We start from the raw sequence: 20,053 nt of genomic DNA, 5'->3' as shown, positions 1-20,053 counted from the left end.
ACAGGGAGCAGAGGGGTTTAGATGGGTTGGGAGTTCTGGGAGGGCTGTCAGGGAGCAGGAGTGTGGAGAGGGATCGGAGCAGTCAGGGGACAGGGAGCAGAGGGGTTTAGATGGGTTGGGAGTTCTGGGGGGGGGCTGTCAGGGGGTGGGGAGTGGTTGGATGGGGCGTGGGAGTCCCAGGGGTCTGTCTGGGGGTGGGGGTGTGGATAAGGGTTGGGGCAGTCAGGGGACAAGAGGCAAGGAGGCTTAGATAGGGAGTGGAGTCCCGGGGGGCAGTTAGGGGCAGGGGTCCCAGGAGGGGGCAGTCAGGGGACAAGGAACGGGGGGAGGGTTGGGGGTTCTGGGGGGGCGGGAAGTGGGAGGGGCTAGGGCGGGGCTCCTCCCGTCCTCTTTTTTGCTTGTTGAAATATGGTAACCCTAACTAACTTCCCCAAGCACATTGCTTGGAAAATACTCCACTTTGTGTCTATGTGACGCTTAAGATCCCAGTATCCTTCCCTAAACCGGATGGGGAAAAAATACTGTATTTTTCCATTCTGGTTTCAAGCAACACAAGACTTCTCTGTCATTTTGGCAGAGCTGTAGATGGAGGTCAGCAGGAGGGAGAGGAGAGGCGAGATAAGGGCCTATGTTTGTGTGCTGCTCCTGGGAGGCTTGTTTGTGTACAGAGGCTTCTCTGGTGCATAGAAAAATGTGTGCTCATGAGACAGCAGCGTTCTGGAAGTTAGGAATGGAATGTACTGGTCTGTAATCCTCATGCCCAAGCAAGAGAAAGTTTCAAGCAACTATTTCACAAATAAGAAGTTCCAGATCAAGCAGCAAGAGCACAAGGAAAATATTTTTCTTTTTCCTCAAGAAGACATCAGTACATTCTTGGGCCATAAAGTAACAGTTGCCTCTTTAGTCTTGCTCTCTCTCTCTTTGTCCTTTTTATAGTTTAGGATGTCTCTTAGCAACAACTTTAGGAACTAAAGAAATCTGCTTCCTTTTTTTCTTATAAAGCACAGACCCCTTTTGTGTCAGCGTAAGTTGTTCTAAAGTGCCGAGAGGAATTTTCCTCATCTTCTCCCAAATACCTGCCAGCATTGGGGCATAATTTTCAACCTCACCATTTAAGGAAGCATTTTTTAAAATCATTCTTTGTCAAACCAGTGAGCTACATAGCTGAATTTCCTGGTCCAAGCCATCTTAATCAAAAAAAGAGGGAGCACCTATGAGACAGCGTGTGTGTCTATGTGTTAAATAAAGCTGGTTCAAAGCAACAGCTTTTTCCCTCAAGAGGCCTCCAATTTAAATCCTGGTTTATGGCTCACACACAAACTAAAAAAGATTAGGTGATCTCATCTAAGCTCCCAGCACACTGGCTTCCACCTTTTAGGGCAATCGTGTCTGTTTAGCAGACTGAGGGGTCTGATCCAACTGCCATTCAAGTCAATGGGAGTGGGATCACCTAGTAAGGGCTTTAAAGTTGAGGTATGCTTCACTGGTCAGAGTCATGGTTTACACTGGTGTGGACCATCTCCACTGGATGTGTGAACTAGCACAGCTGTAACAATCACCAAAATCCCCCACGTAGACAGGGCCTAAGACATTTATACCAGATAGTGAGTATGTATGTACTGGGGGCCGGGGGGAGACTCGTTTCATTCGTTCAACCTAGACTCAACACACAATGGAATAGGATGAGATGGGCAGTGACCAGACCTTACCCTAGAGGCTCATTATTCAAATAGAGAGACATACACCAGGTTGCACTCTCATTATTCAATTGGATTTCCTCCTGATTTTACACTTGTGTAAATTACAGCAGAATCAGATCAAGAAGCCTGGACAAATGGGGCCAGATTCCTAGCTGGTGTACGCTGGCATCTCTCTACTGACAGCAATGTAACTATTCCATTTTACACCAGTTGTGAATCTGGTCCCAGTAAATTAAATACTGGGCAAAACCAATGCCATGGGGGATTTTGTTCATATCAAAAAACAGGCAGCCCAAACTCTGGAGAAGGCCTGGATTGGCACTGTGTGGCTATTGCTAGTTAGAAATGAGATATACATTGCCTGCGCTATTTCTGGCTGTATGAGTTCTGCACTTTTGTGAGCACTGTTTTAACACAAACCACCAAAAAAAAAAAAAAAAAAAAAAAAAAAAAAAAAAAAACCACAAGAGCCCTGATCATTTGGATTTAGTCCCAGCCTACAGCAGGACTTTAAAGAACTGGTATTCTGAGTATGGTTATCTCGGATTCACTCTGGATAAACAGTATCCCACAGAACACAAACTTTCAGGAAGAGACCTAGACTAGAATTAGTGTGCAAGGCTAAAATATATCTTGCCACAAAGAATGTGGCCTAGCTTATCAGAGCGAAGGTCACTGATAGGACAGTGCAGCTTATATTTCAGCTATCTTCTACTAACCTAGAAAGGCAGCTTTACTGACAGTCTCAACAGTATTCCTTCCTCCCCTCGCAGAAAAGTGCATTTGTGGAAAACCCAAGGGACTTGGAGAGACAAACCTTTCACACCTCTTCTCTAGTTATTCACAGAATGGGAGGTGAGGGAGTGTCAAAGCAAGAAGGACTTGACCCATTTCCAGAAGAAGAATTTATACACAGTCCAATTACAAGTATAAGAGCTGCACCCAAGTGCTAAAGTTTCTCCTCAATTACACCAGGGCGTGCCCATTGCTTTAAGTCAGAGGGATCATATATGTGAGTGCAGAATTTGGCTGTAAGGGGGAAAAACAACAGGAATAGAAGTGAACTATGCATGGCTTATAACACACCACAACAGTACTTTCACATGTTACTATTTTGAGTTGGCACTCTGAAGTTTATTTCTCACATTCAGCGCTGCTGCCTGTTGCATTTGCTAGGCCTATACTGTATGGAATGTGAGAAGACAGATCTGAGACATTGGCCTGTAACTCTGTTGAGTCTCCTTTCCAATTTGTGGGACAAGGTTGGGGTTCATTCCAACTTCAAATTATCTCAAAAATATAGAGCACCCACTGCCGAAGAATTATGCTTATAAACTTTCATCACAGATTGGCAGCAGAGTAATAACCATTTCCAGGCGCATGTGAAGGAATCATGTACAACTTCCATAATTCATTGCAAATAAGAAAAGTTCTTGAGCAAAATGCCAAACCAAGAATGGCCTGTAAACTATCCTGAACTGCAATATGTCAGAAATGTTATAGCCAGCCTACTCTCACACCAGGAAGAGTATCCAGTCGCCTGAGCTAACTTCCACCTGAGCCTGATCACAGGACAGAGCTGCCCAGAGGTATCAACAGAGCTTTTCTGTATTACAGCAGTTAAGCATTAGACCCCAAATTTAGCCAGCTGTGTCTCCCTTACTTCCTTAGTCCATCCATAGTGGATACAGACCTTTAAAAGTTCATTCTGGTCCTACAGATATTACTGATACTAGTGAAACTCTCAATTCTAAGCATAGGAGCATCACCAAAACCAGATCTCTAAACCCAAAATGAACTATTAAAACACACCCTTCGTAATTTAGCTCTGTTCCCCTTCCTCAACAGGGGATAGAAGTAGTTCTGTAACTGATGGTATTCAGTCTACAATTCTCTCATTCCCAAGAAACAGTCATTTTCTGTTCAATTTTTTCATAAAAGCTTCCTTTTCTCTTTTGCTGCAAAGGGATTTGCTCTGCTACAAATGTTATAACACTGCATAATGGACATCATGAAACTAAATGTCTGTATTAACAGCCTATTTGCCTGTAATTAGAGAGAAAAATCATCTTTTCTTTGGATTGATAAAGAGACCATCATGATTTAAAATGTGTGTGTTTTTGAAGAAAATAGACAAGGTCATCTGATTGTCTAGTGAACAGCTAATACAACAAAGGCCACATTTTTTACTAACTGCCTTAAATTTGCTGGGGCCTCAGTTCACTTGTGCAATCCCACAGACATGTGTGCGTGTGTAAATTAGGCAGTTATGTACCTGCCTGGTTTCAGCATGCCAGTTCCAGTTTCTGTAAACCTGATGCAAAATTAACACAAAACATTGCAAATTTGGTCATTTACATGCTCAAGTTTAAGCAGTTGAGAACAGTTTTCCAATTCCAAATTGCACAAAGTCAAGAATTCTAAAGAATAACAGTAAAGGCAACCTAGACTGCGCTGCTTAATAAACTGGGAGATGTTATCGGTCCTCATGAGGCTACATTTGAATGTGCCTGTAGAGAAGCCAAGTCACAAATGAAACTTTTGCATTAGGAGTTCAGAAAAACAAATGGGACAAAAGTTACCCTGTGTCACTTGAACATATATTCAACTTGAATCAATGGAGCTGCCTGGCTATAACTCAGAACAGAATCTGACCCAGCTTGTGTAAGTACACATTGAGGGCCTAATCCTAATGATAATAATAATGATTACCACTGATATAGTGCTATAAAAGTTCAAAGGGATCTGAATTGGGCCTCAAGGAAGCAAAGAGTTTTACTGGCTTAAAACTGAAATATTGTCGTATGAGTGCAAACTGAACCCAAGCCTGTAACATTGATTGTGGGAAAGAGCATGGAAAGGAAAAACACATATGAAACAAAAACACTGCTGTGGTTTGGAACTAACTTGCAATAGGTTTTGGGCAGTCAAATAAAAACAATTGCTCTTAAAGAAACAAAGCAGCATAAATAGTGTTCAAGATGGGGTGCTAGCATCCTTGGACAGATATCGTTTGTCTTTTTGGTGAAGGACAACTACTTAGGCATATTTAGTTTGTTATCTTGACGTGACAGATAGTTTGGGAATCTGAAAAAAATAGCTCTATTAACAGCTTCTGAAACATAGTGTATTTCTTCCTATTGTTACCAGTAAAGCTAGGAAGGGGCATTGATCCCTGGGGAAGGTGATATGCAGAAAGCTTAACCTAGGGAAAGTTCCATCTGTTGTTCTGCTCAAGTTTCTCACTTGTTTCCCCCTCCCCACCCATCTTTCTTGCAGAGGACTTACATCTTCACTTTCCTATTGAGCTCCCGAGTCTTCATCCACCCACACGAGCTCCTGGCAAAAGTGGGGCAGATCTGCATTAAGCAGAAGCAGCAGCTTGAGATTGGGTCTGAGGCAGACAAGGTAAATAAACAGTTTGTTTCCGTATTGAACTAAGCTATTGTGCATTTTATTTTCCTTTATTTTTTAAGCTAAAAGTGCATAGAACATACTCTGACAGATGTATTTCACTAAAGACTTTGATATTTAAGCCTCTTTCCCTGAAACACTGTTAATTCTTGGCTAATCATAGAACCTCAATATCCATTAGCTCATTGGGCTGAGGCCCTTCTATCACTTGGGGATACATTGTGGCTTCTTTTTCCAATGGGAGGTATTGAATATTAAAATGCAATAGGCTTTTAAAACCCTTTGAAAAACTGTATATAGCATAGAGGGTGCACTGTTCTGGGTCGTGGACTTCAGTTTACCGTTAGGCAAATTCTACAGTCCTTAACTCCTACTAGTCACCCACTGACTTCAGTTTCAATGAGCAGGTAACACTAGTGAATACTGGTGAGAGGTAGCAAGCAAGCAGGTTGAGGTTCCAATGCGGATCCAGAAGTTTGACATCTTTCAATTTATCCCAACTCTCTCTCTCTCCCCACCCCCCACCCCACCATGGCTATAACAGAAATCTCACAAGAACAAGCTTTTCTGGACCTCCATTCCATTTTTTCAAAAATTTCCTAACTTCCCACCATTGCCAAGCTGGTTCTGTTCCATTAGTGTTTCTTTAGCAGTAGGTGTTGGCACAGTCAGTCAAAACTGTAGGAAACAAAACTTGATTCACAGAAGAGAACAATGCCGAAGGGGCTTCTACTCTTTGTCTGGCAGCATTCCTGAGCCACCAAATTTCACCACCACTACTCCCAAAGCTGACCATTTTACTCCAGCTCCCCTAATCATACTGCGGTATACCAACGTTGGGAGGGCTAGCTTAACCATCAGAGGAGTGAAGTTCTGGAACAGTCTTCCAAGGGGAGTAGTAGGGGCAAAAAGATCTAACTGGCTTCAAAACTGAGCTTGATAAGTTAATGGAGGGGATGGTATTATGAGACGTAGCTGATCTGTGACTGCTAGTAGCAAATATCCTCAATGGCCGATGAGACACTAGAGTTTTGAATTACTTCAGATAATTCTTTCCCAAGTGTCTGGCAGTTGGGTCTTGCTGAAATGCTCAGAGTCTAACTGATCATCATATTTTGGGGGCAGGAAGGAATTTTCAGATTGGCAGAGACCCTGGGGGCGGGGGGTTCACCTTTCTTTGCAGCATGGGGCATGGGTCACTTGCAGGTTTAAACTAGTGTAAATGGTGAAGTCTCTGTAACTTTAAGTCTTGAAATCTTGGGCACTAGAACTGGGGAGGCCAGGGGATCATGGTCCCATCACTTTTCACCAGCTGTAAGGATGAGTGTTGGGGGGGTGGGGCATCGGGGGAAGGGGCAGCATGGGGGCAAGACCATGGTTTGGGCACCAGTGCTCCCCCAGCCCCCAGCATTTTTAGGGAGCTTCCATCGCACCTGCTTTAAATCGTGATTTGAGGACTTCTAACTGAGCCAGAGGTTAGGGGTGTATTACAGGTGTGGGTGAGTGAGGTTCTGTGGCCTGCAATGTGTAGTAGGTCAGACTAGATGATTATGATGGTCCCTTCTAGCCTTAAAGTCTATGAGAGAGGCTGCTGCTGGTGTTTTAAGCAGTAAGTCAATTAGACTCTCTGAGCAAGTATAGCAGATATGATGCTTAAAATGGTGTCCCATATATACTGGGGCTTCCAATTTGCTATCACTGGAGGAATGTCTTCTCTTGGTACTTCAGGTTGAAACTGGGATGTACTGAAGGGCACAGAAATGGGGCCATATTAATAGATATTTTCAAAGCTCTAAATGACTAGGTTCAGTTCAGGTTCTGGGCAATGGTCTGAGACAATTCTTTTATAACAGGTCCCAGTTCAGCAAGGAACTTGGGTACATATATAACTAAGCATTTGAATAGTCTCATTGCTTAAGCACTTTGCTGAATCAGACCCTCGACAATTTAAGCCGTCCCTATATACAAGAGTGAAATTCACTGCTATCAATAATTAAGCTTTCAAAATTCACATATGGACTATTTAAGGTTTATGGATAATAAGAGTACAAGATGATGCTCTTCTTTGCAGACATCTATGTAGTTCAGTGCATTCATATCAGAAGACACCAGCAAATAAGCACTAAGCCAAATGTATTGGTAACTTAAATGACAATGTATGTTATACATAAAGTGCAAGTTGTTAGGTAATATAACCCATGCAATTTAGGCATTCAATGGGTATGCAAAACAAGTGTAGCTTACATACTGAGATGATGTAGCAGGAAAATCAACTAGCAGGAAGGTGTAAAATAGAGCAGTTCACTTTCTGAACACCCACGCTCGCAGACCTTGTGTTGATAAGTTGGAAATAGGCATCAAGGAAAATCAGTTAACAGCAAGGTGTGAAAATGAAAGTTTTTGGAAAGCTACTTTGCACCCTCCTGTAAGTTGCTTTTTTTGCTATGGCTCCAACCCTTTCTTCCCCCTCAGTGTAAATTGCACTTGTTTTCCATGCCCAGTGAATACCAAATTAATGCAAGTTACACCACTGCACTTCTTCCAGCCCCAATGTAAATTTGGCCTACAGACTTCCACTGGTATTGCATCTGCATTCACCAGGGATGAATTTGGCCCATTAGTATTTGCAAATGATTTGCTCTGTTTGGCTGCAAAGTAGGAATGTAAAAACTCATTCCATGTGCATCATATAACTTCTAAACTGAAGTCACTGTATGCACACCCAATCATAACTCATTAGGGTATCATTGGCCAAAATCTGTTCCACCAGCATCTACTAATTAAGTTCTATAGCACCAGAAAATAGCTGGCACAAAAAGTTACAACAGATCTGATCACTTTCTGATTAGAGATTTGCATAAACAAATTATAAAATAAAGGGCTGGCTGACTTGTTGTCTGGGTGGCGTATGAGCTGAAACACTGGCAGGGGGCCAGGCTTTGAAGTTATGCACCACGGTGCTTATCATTCCTACATTTTTGACGTCTCTGCCTAGTAGCACAGAAAAAGGGGAAAGCCTGTCAAGATGTAAGTGGTAGATTGAAAGGAAAACACTCTGCGCTATCTTCAAGCCCGCTGGCTAATTTTCAAGAGTGACAGTCTGGTAGGTTTTAAGACATCAGGTGTAATATGTCAGTCACTTATTAACTCTGTCAATAAAGAACAAATAACTTTCCAATGAGATATAGACAAGACCAAGAGTGATTGACCCAGAGAAAGAGCAGCGGTACAATACTGCCTGCGGATAGAATCAGCTGGGGAAACATATTGGTAAAAATATTGCCTCAAAGGACAGCTTTGGTTTTTAACTACTAGTTAACTTGGAAAGTCACCAACTTCTATTATGGTCTGTGATTTTTTTTTAAATTAAATGCAGTAAGCTTTATATAGCCAGAGTGGCTAAAAGCCCCAAACAGGGACTAGAGGCCCATTGTAACAGGTGTTCTACAAGCATAGTAATGAAACAGTCTCCGGCCCTAAATAGCTTAACCAATCTAATTTGTACTGAAATGTTAAATAGTAGCTTGATTATGAAATAGATTTGATCCATCTAGCTGCATATTTCATTTTAAATACTGCTTTTTTAAAAGGAAATAAAGGGAGTAAATTCAGTGCTCAAGAAAGCAAGGGACGGATAATGGTGACACACTGAACATTCACATCACTTCAGATTTCAAACATTGTCCTCCTATGGGGCCTATCCAAAACCCATAGTAAGTAGAAATACCCCATTGACTTCAAAGGGCTTTGGATCAAACCCTTCATAGAGAAGACAAAAGTCAATAGCTAGACAGTACCAAGAAATTACTACTTGCTAGCTCCAAAAGGAGACCAAGATCTAGAGGTGGTATTTTGTTATGGGGAAACAACTCTACAGTAATGTTCTTATCATATGTATTACTACCTTGCTAGCATATTAACACAGCAGATCAATATTTAGAAAAACGTGTGTGTTTCTATCTACTGCATATACGTAAAATATTTCAGTGTTGTAGCCATGTTGATCCTAGGACATTGGAGAGACAAGGTGGGTGAGGTAATATCTTTTATTGGCCCAACTTCCGTTGGTGTGAGAGACAAGCTTTCGAGCTACACTGAGCTCTAAGCCTGTCTCTTTCATCAATGGAAGTTGATCCACTAAAATATATTCTCTCTCTAAAATATTTCACTCATTTGATTGATATTATGGCCCAATTCCTCATCTAGTGTAAATCTGTGCAGTTCTCCTGGAAGTTAGTTCACCAGCTGAGAAGGGGCCCTTAGCCCTGATCTAAACTGGGGGAATGGGGAAATCAATCTAAGTTACGCAACTTCAGCTACGTGAATAATGTAGCTGAAGTCCACTTACTTAGATCGACTTACCGTGGTGTCTTCACTGTGGTGAGTCGACTGCTGCTGCTCCCCTGTCGACTCCGCCTGCGCCTCTCGCTAAGCTGGAGTACAAGAGTCGATGGGAGAGCACTGGAGGGTCAATTTATCATGTCTAGACTAGACACGATAAATCGATACCCGCTGGATTGATCGCTGCCCATCGATCCGGCGGGTAGTGCAGACATACCCTTAGAGACATTTGCATTCTTCTTAAAGAAGATTGTGAATTTAATACTTAAACCCAGGATGGATAACAGTGCTGAACTGTGAGCCAGATATAGCTTAGAAGCAACATGAGCTCTGCCAGTTGAACTGTGCTGATCACTAGCACCCCTGCTACTCTAGCCGAGTGACAAGGAGAGGGAATGTCGCTCATCCCCTGTTGTGTGGTACAGGACACCGAGGGTCAGGAGTTGGGCTGTTGGCAGTGCTATGTTTGGAGTGTTATGTTTAACAACCATGAGCCATGCATTAGTTAACACTCAAAAGAGAGAAATGAGGACATCTGGAGAGAAAAAATGTTGCTACCATTTTATGCTCCAACAGAATGTGATGGAATAAGAACTTTTCAGAGACAGCCAGGAGAAATTATACATATTGCAGGGATCTCTCCCCAAAGGTACATGTGCAGGTCAGATTTTCAAAGATATTTAGGTGTCTAGCTCTCATTGATATCAGTTGGCATTAGGCATCTAAATACCTTTTTAAAATCTGTCCCACAATGCTTAGCACAATAGGGTCCCGGTCTCAATGGGGTGGCAGAGCATTACCATAATACGACTTCTACTATGGATATTAAAAATACTGCAAATCTTATTGTCTCTCTTGAACAGGGATGTAAAGGGACAGGAATAGGGAAGTAAAGCTATCAAAAGAGTAAGCAGGTACATTTCTTGTATGCATAACAAACATGCATGCCAGTTGCTGTCCCCCATGGAATTACTAGCCCAAATTTTCTGATTTTTATCTATCATCACAGATGTGTGCATCATCACAAACCCATCACACAGCACTGACTTTTATCAGCATGCACATGAAACAGGAATCTAGCATTTTTCTGGGCTGATGATTTTCAGTGTTGCATTCAGAAAGAACATCTTGTTTTCATCAGGCAGTGAAAGCAACTGATAAGCTTTGTCACACTTGTATTCTTGCTGGGTAATGTAGCTTGTCTTGCATTAGATTCCTAGCTTTGAACAGTGAGGAAAACAAATTCTGACAGCCTGCGTGTGAGGGTGCATGCATAGTGAACAAACATACACCCCAAAATAAATACATTATTCTAAATCTATGCTAATATGCAGCAGACCATTATAGCTGTGAGGATGAATTTGAATGTTCCCCAAATTCAAAATCAAAAAGGTACAGTCAAGATCATCATCATTAAAATAAGCCTGGTGGAAAAAACAGATAGTGGAGCTGTGCCTATTTACACCAGTTGAGGATCTGCCCCACCAGCTCGCTACACTGAGTTACACCACTCAACACTTTAACAGTGGACCGCATTAATTCATGCTGCACAGGGAGATATAAAATTGCATACCCCAGAGGCAAAAGGTGATTGAAATTGAAGGTTAGGCAGTAATCCTGCTGCTGCCCTGCCTCATTATTTTACTGAGTGGGTGTGGGAGGAGCTTGAATTTACAGCAGGGGATCCACAGGAACTACGCTGGCAGAGGTTGTAGTAAGGATGCGCTGAATCAGTGCCACCTCAAGTATTCAATTTTTTAGCTGCCCACCTCCAGCAAAGAGCACATCTGCCATTTTGCTAACTCTATCTCCTCTCCTAGTAGACTTTCCACTGCCAGGACTGTAAGCCACCGTTTGTACAAAAAAAAAAAAAAAAAAAAACATGGACAGGATTTAATCCAGTCATTTGTAAAGCACCTCCCCCTTCCCACACACCTAAACATTTGGGTTTATGTAGGGATAATACATGTGTCATTCAGTGACAGAGCTGGATGTCAATCATGCATTCTGGCAGCTGGAGTATTTAGGGAGAGAAGGTAAAGGTTTCAGTAAGGGCTGGACACCAAATTTGGTGGGGCAGGGAGGAAAACTGGAGTTGCTACCCATTTCTCAAAAAGAGGTTTGCATTCAGAGAACTTCCTCCAGGTGCTGTTTAGAGTACAAGGGTGAGTTTTAGATGGGATTCCATCCATCTCTCCCCAGCAAGACCAACAGAATTCCAATGGGATTAAAATGCAACTAGAAACAGCACACAGTTAACATTTCTGTATAAGCCAGTAGCACTTCCCCACCCTGTACAATCCTTTTAGTGGCTCACTTCTAAAGGGTCCAAACTCTGCTTGGTTTTATTTTAAATTCAGAGCAGCCATTGTTAATTCTCCCACTGGTTACACTTGAGTGAACTGTTAGAAGTCATAAAAACAAGAGGCTTATTTAACAAAAGTGTCTCAGAGAGGGGATTTTGCTCATCTCACTGAGCATGCTGTTGGGGGGGAGGGGAGAGCAGGAATTCCAGTCAGGTTCTCACAAAACATCCTGTTTTCAACCCATTTGTTTCTTCTACTGACACTTGAACCTGCTAGCTGACTTGCTGTAAATTCCAAGAGGTGGGAGGGGGAAATCACAGAGGGAAGTACCCTAACCAGTGCTGAGGAGGAACTGCACTTTGCATAGTGGAACTTTTTCAGTGACTCAGCTGGGATGGTAAACAAAAGAGAAAACTTCCTCTTTATTTTCTTAGAATTAAGCTTCTTTTAGAACCAAATGAGTCTCTTAACCAAAGTTAAATATAAACAAGACTAAAATTAGAAAGTCTTCCTTCTCACAGTCAAAAGTCAAATTCCACCCTGATTTACGCCATGTGCCCACACTGATTTATGCTGATTTGGGAGGGGGGGTGTACAGGATATATGCTGGCAGAATTTGACCCTCCTAGGAAATAGTGAACGAAATCATTTCCCAGTCTGATGACTACCAAGTGGACCCTCAGTAATTCACTCCATACTTGCTGTCTTCCTAGTTGTGTGCGTCTTGACCATGGCCCATAATGCTGCCTGGTTTGTTAAATGGGATTTGCCGTGTCCTGTGCAATGAGGCAGTTGCTTGCCAAGAGTGCTGTTCAAGATGCTGTATCCTGTGCAGAATCAGCAAGAACATGTGCACACTCTACTGAGGTTCTGCTGAAGCACGACCCTCAGTTTGTTCTGTTTGATGGATAGTACACAACTGCCCATAAAAAGTCATCTTCCCAATTAACTCAGCTTGGTCAAATTGCAGAGTGATCATTGACTGGGGCGGGGGTGGGGGGGAGTGTTTATTAAAACTCTCTCCAAACCCCTTATAACCACATCCCTTTGAATTTACCAGTACAATCGTCTTTCACCACCAAAGCTGGATTAATTAGAATCCAAATCAGAGCCACGTGATGGAACAGCCTCAGTGCACGACACTAGAGAATTCACTTGTCAGGTGACAGAGGTGAAGAGCTAACTCCTTTCTCTGAGCGCTTTTGGAGCAAGAGCCAACATTTTATTGTCAAAGTCCCTTTTAATTTAGATGTAATGCAAAGTACATACAACCTCTTTTGTAGCATTTATTTATTTGATTGCTTATTTCAAACAAAGCACAATCTGGGGGTCCTGATTAAAAAAATTCTACAGAAGGAAAACATTCTTTCTGAGCGCTTCACTGGAAAGATGCTTGGTTATGATACTGCAACTGTGTACATTTCAATTAAGAAATTAAGGTATTGCTCTAGTCCTCAGTTGGTGTAAGTCAGCCACATAACATTGACTTCAGTTGAACAAAACACTTGTACAATACCATCATCTCCCTAGCTATTTATGACTAGCCTTAAAATATCTTCAAAGCTTTTGGTTTAGAAATAAAAGCTAGCCAGTTTCAATGGCACTGGGCTAATTTACATCAGCTGAGGAGCTCTCTGTGTAATTTCATCAACACAACTAAATACATATTTTAGTAAATGCACACACCTGCTACTGATTGAATTATTTTTGATTCTGGCTCAGGGTGTGCACTTTCCTTCATCAAGCATTCACTCACCTTCACAGCAATAAGAGGTCCATGGGTCAGTAATCAACCCATCTCTACTCCTCTCTAGGCAAAGCTAAAATCCTTTGCTACCAAGATAATTCAGCTCCTGAAAGAATGGACAGAAACATTTCCCTATGACTTCCAGGATGAGAAATCCATGAAAGAGCTGAAGGAGATTGCTCACAGGATCACACAATGCGATGAGGTAAGGGGGGAAATAAACTGTATTCCTAGGTTTCTCTTCCACATACAGTCATCTTAGTATTTTCTCCCCACCATTGCTGTGCACCTCCTAACCAGGTTAGAATAACAACTGCTGAGCTGTCAGAGCAACCATTGGATATGGGTTAGGAGATGAACTTAGGAAAAACTGGGTGTGTATCACCGGGTCCCAGGGGGAGATGACACAGCACCTGCTGATGGTATAGGAGGTGAGAGGAGGAAGAAAGAAAGCGGATTGTAAGGTAGAATACAATTCCAACACACAGTATAGTGTACTTTATGCATCTGACTCAGTGCCTGATCCACGTGGACTGTAACTTTCAAAAGAATCTTTAATGCTAGCTATAAAAGCATTTGCTTTAGTCCTCGATGCCTCGGGACCAATCCCCAATGAGAACTATGATAACAGCTGTAACAAGAATATAATAATACTAACACAAAGAAAGACCTTTAAGCTGGCATCTACCTATTCAACGCTGGTCTAACTATAAATCTGAACTGTTGTGAGCTTTCATGTCTAGCAAGACGGAAGAAAACTTCCTCCAAAGTAACCTGCCAATTTGGTAGATCCAGAGTGGCTAAAACTAGCAATGGAGAATCCTATTGTGAAACAGTTAGTTAGGAAGCTCGCATGACAAAGGAAGTCACTACAAAACTGGAGTCAGAAAGAGGGACGGGGCAGGGGGGAGTATGAGGGGACAACTATATTGAAGAAATTGAAGGTTTTTTAAAAAAAAAGTAACATGAATAGATCATAAGAATTAAAGTGAAAAAATGTTTTTTCTAATGCTTTGGATCCATTTAAAGACTAGCCTCCCTAGCTTTTTATGACAACAGGATTAGGTATGTGCTTTGTTTCTCTTAAGAGAAGGATGAAGAGCAACAGGTTTAACAGCACTGTAGGAGGCCACAATAAATCATTATACAATTAGCTGCTACAGCTGTTGTCAAAAGGAAGTACGCTAGTTCATTGAGTCAGCAGTATTGTTTACCTGCATGCTACTAAGAAAATGTCAGTGTCCTAATAGGTGAAAAAGAGGTAGGATTACAATAGCCCTTCTGTTGTCTTTATAAACAGGAAAAAAAGTAGTTGGCAGGGATCCTGCTATAAAAAGGTGATTCATTTTTAAACGTTTTCCACTTTGATATAGCAAGTTCAGACTTTTAGCCATTGTGATAGGAGCATTTCAGATCTCTATTATTGGGAACAAGAGGAAATGCTCTAGCTTTATATACAAGAATAAATTGCCAGTTGGGAGAAAAATCACTGGCTTTATGGAATCGCTCAGTGCACTGGTTGCTGAGGTTTCATGTGATGTCGTTTATTATGGTATCGTAGCATTTATCCTTTTAACAAGCCTACATGTCAAGTTCTCTGTCTGTGAAGGGTTAGGCTGTGTCTGACCCCTAGAAATGTAATTTGACACTAACAAATAGCAAATGGCTCCCAGCCTCACTGTTTGTCTCCTGTTCTTTTATGTTTGAATAAATTACCTAGCAGTGTCTAAAACAAAGTTATTGGGGTTTGGTTTGGTTTTTAATTTTTCACCTTTTTCAGCTTCCCTGCTTTTCTGGATGTATAAGATATTAGGAGTGAATAGAAATAGATGTAAGGAAGTCATGCTGATGTTGATTTGGAGACTCAAGGACAGCATAACAGATTTTTGTGGCTGAATGAGCAAATATTTAGACTCAGTGTTCTTAGACTCAGATTTATAAATTCACAAGAGCCATGTGGACTGTAGGCAACTCATAAGTGTTATCTCATTCCAATTGCTTTCTCCATAGTCACACAAACCTCTAAACAACCCACCACCCTCACCTTCTCCTACATTTAAACTTTCTTCCCTTATCTTGCAAAATACATAATCCATTGCTAGGGGGCCATTCTCCCCTCATCTATGTAGGTGTAAATCAGCTGTCACTATTGAAATCAATGGATTTATGGTGTAAAACCCAGTGTAACTCTGAGTAGAATCGGAAATCTTAAAGAAACTCCTGCAAACTTGTGTTTTAGGCTTTCGTAGCATAATAGCAATAATAGCTCCAGCCAGCTGCTGCTGAGCAATAATCCTGTTGCCGCATCAAGATAAACGATGCTGCCTTCAGCTTCTTATTTGATTCCACTTTGGAGCCAGATTATTGCCTTGTAAAGCAACGTTATGACACTATTATTGCTTAATTATAGCATACTACAGACAACTTTTTGATAGCCAGCGTCTCTTGCATCTGCTACATAGTTTTCAGTCATCACTGCACATTGGTGGCTTCCTTGAATAGTCACAGACCCATTCCACCCCACTTCAGTGCATCCAGTTGACTCTGGATGCAGAGAACATGACAGCAACAACATTAATCCTTAAAACACCACCTTACTTCAAAGGAATTGGTCCATGGAAACCCAGGAGAGTGATATCATAGGGAAAGAGGAAGGCACAGGAAAGCTGAGTAATTGATTTGGCAACTGAAAGAGAGAGAGTCGGAGCACTTGTTAGGAAGACTGTGGTTTGGCAGTTAGGGTATTTAAAGGGGTACAGCGGGATCAAGCAGTTGGGAAGGAATCAAATTGTTTCTCAGGGAGATGTCATGAGGAAGTCTACATGAGAGCAAGTGGGGCACAGGCACTTTGTGAGGCAAGGTGCACAACTACTGGATTCATAAAGGACCATCATGGTCATGCATCCCCAGCTCCAAATGTTTACTAGAAGCTGGAGATGTGCAACCAAGCCACAGCAGAAATAATTCAACTTGCACAGATTGCCAATTAGTAATGAAATGCAATATGGAAAGTGAATGTATATTAATGGAGTAATCGGTAGAAATATAGTCAGTGCAATAGCTCGGGCCTATGCTCTTCCTTCAGGTCTTTTTTCTTACATCTATTCTGGAAAACCGAAGAGTAGGGCACCTTTGTTGGCCAAGTGCACTGTGGAGATTTTGGGCCTTCTCTGAATTGCAGGGTGCACAGCCAACCACTGCTGCAGGCAGGATGCTGAGCTAGAACAGTTCATTAGTGTGATCTAGGATGGGAATTCCCATGACTCTGTTCAGGCCAGCCAGACTATTGGTAGCACAATTAAGGATCAAGTATTTTGACATTTCCTACACAGAAAGAGACAAGAAGCCTTGCAAAGGCAGAAGACCCACAGCCTTTCAGTACACCTGCTTCCAAAGGACTGACCCAGTCGCTTTTGAAATGGGTTCTGAGCCAAGAAGAGAGACTGCAATTGCTGCTAAGCTATTGAAAGCAAAGTTGCGGAGGAGGGTGTGAGAATGTTAATTTGCAAAGCTACATAGATATTTAGAGTACCCTGAGATGGGCTCATTTGCCACATGAAAATCAGCTCTGATGATAGGATAGAAAATACCAGATGCTAAGCAGCCTTATTAACCTGTCAGAAATTCCTTCCTGATACAAATCCCATATTTGTACTCGCGGTACAAAGTAAAGGTTCTTACTTATCAATGTCATCTTGCGCTTAGGAAAATGGAACCGTGAAGAAGATCATCAGCCAGATGACACAGAATCTACTGATGACCCTCTCTGCAAGGAGTCAGTACCAGGAGATAAAAGAGAAATTCAGGCAACCTGTTACTGATAAAGGAACCATCCTTAAAAACAAGCCACAGTCGACCCAGAAGGACATACTGAGCATATGTTGTGACCCACTGATCTTGGCGCAGCAGCTAACTCATATTGAGCTGGTGAGATTTGGATTTCCACATTTTAGTCCTTTCATTTTCAATTTACTGCATGTTAACATATTCATGGACAGGAGTTTGCCATTGACTTCAGTGGATGTAAGATCAGGCTTTCAGTGTAATTAAAGTGCTCCAATCTAACAGATGGGAAGTGATGAATGCGTGAAAGCAACCGGGTAAATCTGTGAGGGAAGAAAGAGGGTACAGTGCTTTCAGGGGTGAGGAGAAAGACACTCCCAAACATTAGGTCTCTAAAAGCCAGGGCCAGCTTTATAGTCAAGCTACTATGAAGGCAACCATGTGGTACCTTAGAGTGTTTGGCCTCTCCTTTCAATCCACTGACAAAGAATGGAGGGAGAGCAAGAGCTGGTGCCAGGGTAGAGGCTTCTTTCCTAGTTCCCTACTGGAGAGAGAGAGAGAGAGAGAGAGAGAGAGAGAAGGTCACACTCGGAATATTGGGGTCTCAGAAGAACAGAACTAGAGCAAGTTAACTCATTGTTGGTGCCTAAGCTCAATCAGGATAATTAGAGCAAAGCTTGTAGGAGAGAGAGGTATGAAGGCCACTCTGATAATGTCTTAGGTCCCATTGGCATACCTTTCGGCTGGAATCCTGTTTATGTTGGTCTTTATATATTGACAATTCCTACTCCCCCCAATGCAGGAGAGGGTGAGCAACATTTACGCAGAGGATCTGATGCAGATTGTCAGTCACATGGATTCCCTGGATAATCACAAGGTGCGTGTGTGGGTAAGGAGTAAGGAGCTTCAGCAGTTCAAATGTCTGTATGCCAGATTCATGAAAGCCTAGGAGGTAGCAGAATTCTGTGGCAGTTCATCTACCACTGAATTAGTCAATCTGGTTTAGCAATATTGAAACTATCTGGGTTTCTGTTTCCACCATACTCAGGGACAATCATCATGATAGTCTTTTTCTTTGGTAAGACCAAAGAAAAGCTGAGTTACTCCTGCTGCTATAGCAGTTCAGAAAACTATTCAGACTCTCTGACCTGGCTGCTCCCTTATGCTTCTTGAAACTCTGGGCTAGTTAAATCCTGACGCTGTTGATTAAGCATTGCTAGTTCCCTGATGTAAATTAGTGTGCTCTCTAATGTTAACTTGAGTCGCCATCCAGACACATGCTAACACAAACAGACTTGTAGGGAAAGAAAGAATAACTATTTTTAAATATTAAACAGGGAATACAGACTTATTCACTCTTTTGAGAATGGCATCCACCCAGCAGAGATGAGAGCCTACCAGGTTTGTCCCATTGCACCTGAATTATAGTTCAGAGGGTGGAACACAAACAGATCTTCTCTTAACCAGTAAAATGTCACAGTCCAAAAGGACACCTCCTGCTAAGTGTCCAGCATTGGTTTTGCTGTTTCTAACTGTGGGTTTGTTACTTTTTGCCCTTTGCCGGAGGAGCTACAGCTAAAGAGTGAAAGAAAAACAAAGAAACCGCTCCGCCTCATATTTAATGGTGCTTTAACATTGGGATGTTCAGAAGTTTGGAAGGCAAGATGCTGGAGATGGCAATTGCCCCTTCATTTCCCCCTTGGCCCTCAATGGCAAATCTGTTGTAAGAATAGGAACTAGGGAAATCTGCTGAGATATTAATATTATAGATGCTCTCTACAGATTAAGTAGAAATAATCAAAAAAAGTAAATTTTAATTGAAGCATCATTTCTAATAATTTAGTAGGGCATCCTTAAAAAATTGACACTAATTTCCCAGGCAACTTTTTTTTTTCTTAACTTTCTTCAGATAATAAGGTAATATGTTAAATGAGAGAAAGAGAGAGAGAACAAACACACACACATACACATTTCTTTAGAGGAAGATGGGTAAAGGGCAGGAAAATTTGGACACATTTGAACAATCTATAAACCCTTGCCCTCTTCTCTCTCTCAACTCCCCAGAACAGAAAAAAAAAAACTGAGTAGGAATATCTGCATCCTTTTTTGTGCTCATAATCCAGAGCTGTTTAGTGAGGTTACCTCGTTACCGGATACCTGTTTATAGTTAACATGTGATGACCGGATACATTTACACTAATCTTTATCTGGGTTTAGTGGGGATTAATATATGGCCTCTTCTCTTTCAGTGCCGAGGCGATGTTACCAAAACCTACACCTTGGAGGCCTATGACAACTGGTTCAACTGCCTCAGCATGCTGGTGGCTACAGAGATTTGTAGGGTAAGTACTGGGGGGATCTTCTTTCTATCGAAGAACCCTGCCTTTAAAGACAAATCACACCATTGTGATGTTATGCATAGGGACCCTGATCCTGCAGGAATTTAAGTAAATTCACCTCCTTGTGCACCTGAGTAGTCCCACTTAAGTCAATAGAACAACTCATGCATGAAGTTATGTACCTGTATCAGTGTTTTATAGGTTCAAAGCCCTGTGGTTTATATTTCTACATAACTTCCATATTTATGCTAGTTACACCCACTGAAGGGGAACTTCCATAAAGTTTGATTTAACATAGCTTTTTGGTGTTTTCATAGCATGCTTGGCTATTACCAAAGCTACCAGTAGTAAAACAAATGTTTTGGTGCTTTGCAAATTCACTCTGTCCTTCCATAGCATTATGCAATTAAGTCATTCTGCTTA

At 41.8% G+C, this 20,053-nt stretch overlaps 1 protein-coding gene across 4 annotated transcripts in view; it reads left to right on the top strand.

Moving 5' to 3' along the window:
- Positions 1 to 20,053, top strand: part of RASGEF1A (RasGEF domain family member 1A) — a 279,434-nt gene that overhangs the window by 248,796 nt on the left and 10,585 nt on the right. For all 4 annotated transcript variants that reach the window (XM_054036094.1, XM_054036090.1, XM_054036093.1 and 1 more), the window contains 5 exons: positions 4,980 to 5,108; positions 13,576 to 13,713; positions 17,214 to 17,435; positions 18,094 to 18,168; positions 19,541 to 19,633. In XM_054036094.1, the coding sequence (XP_053892069.1) occupies positions 4,980 to 5,108; positions 13,576 to 13,713; positions 17,214 to 17,435; positions 18,094 to 18,168; positions 19,541 to 19,633 (657 nt within the window). The remainder of the gene's footprint in view (positions 1 to 4,979; positions 5,109 to 13,575; positions 13,714 to 17,213; positions 17,436 to 18,093; positions 18,169 to 19,540; positions 19,634 to 20,053) is intronic.

The sequence above is a fragment of the Malaclemys terrapin genome, chromosome 7 (assembly GCF_027887155.1).
Source record: "Malaclemys terrapin pileata isolate rMalTer1 chromosome 7, rMalTer1.hap1, whole genome shotgun sequence".
Classification (NCBI taxonomy): domain Eukaryota; kingdom Metazoa; phylum Chordata; order Testudines; family Emydidae; genus Malaclemys; species Malaclemys terrapin.
Note: the sequence above shows the minus strand (reverse complement) of the source record. Positions and strands in the feature narration are given on the sequence as shown.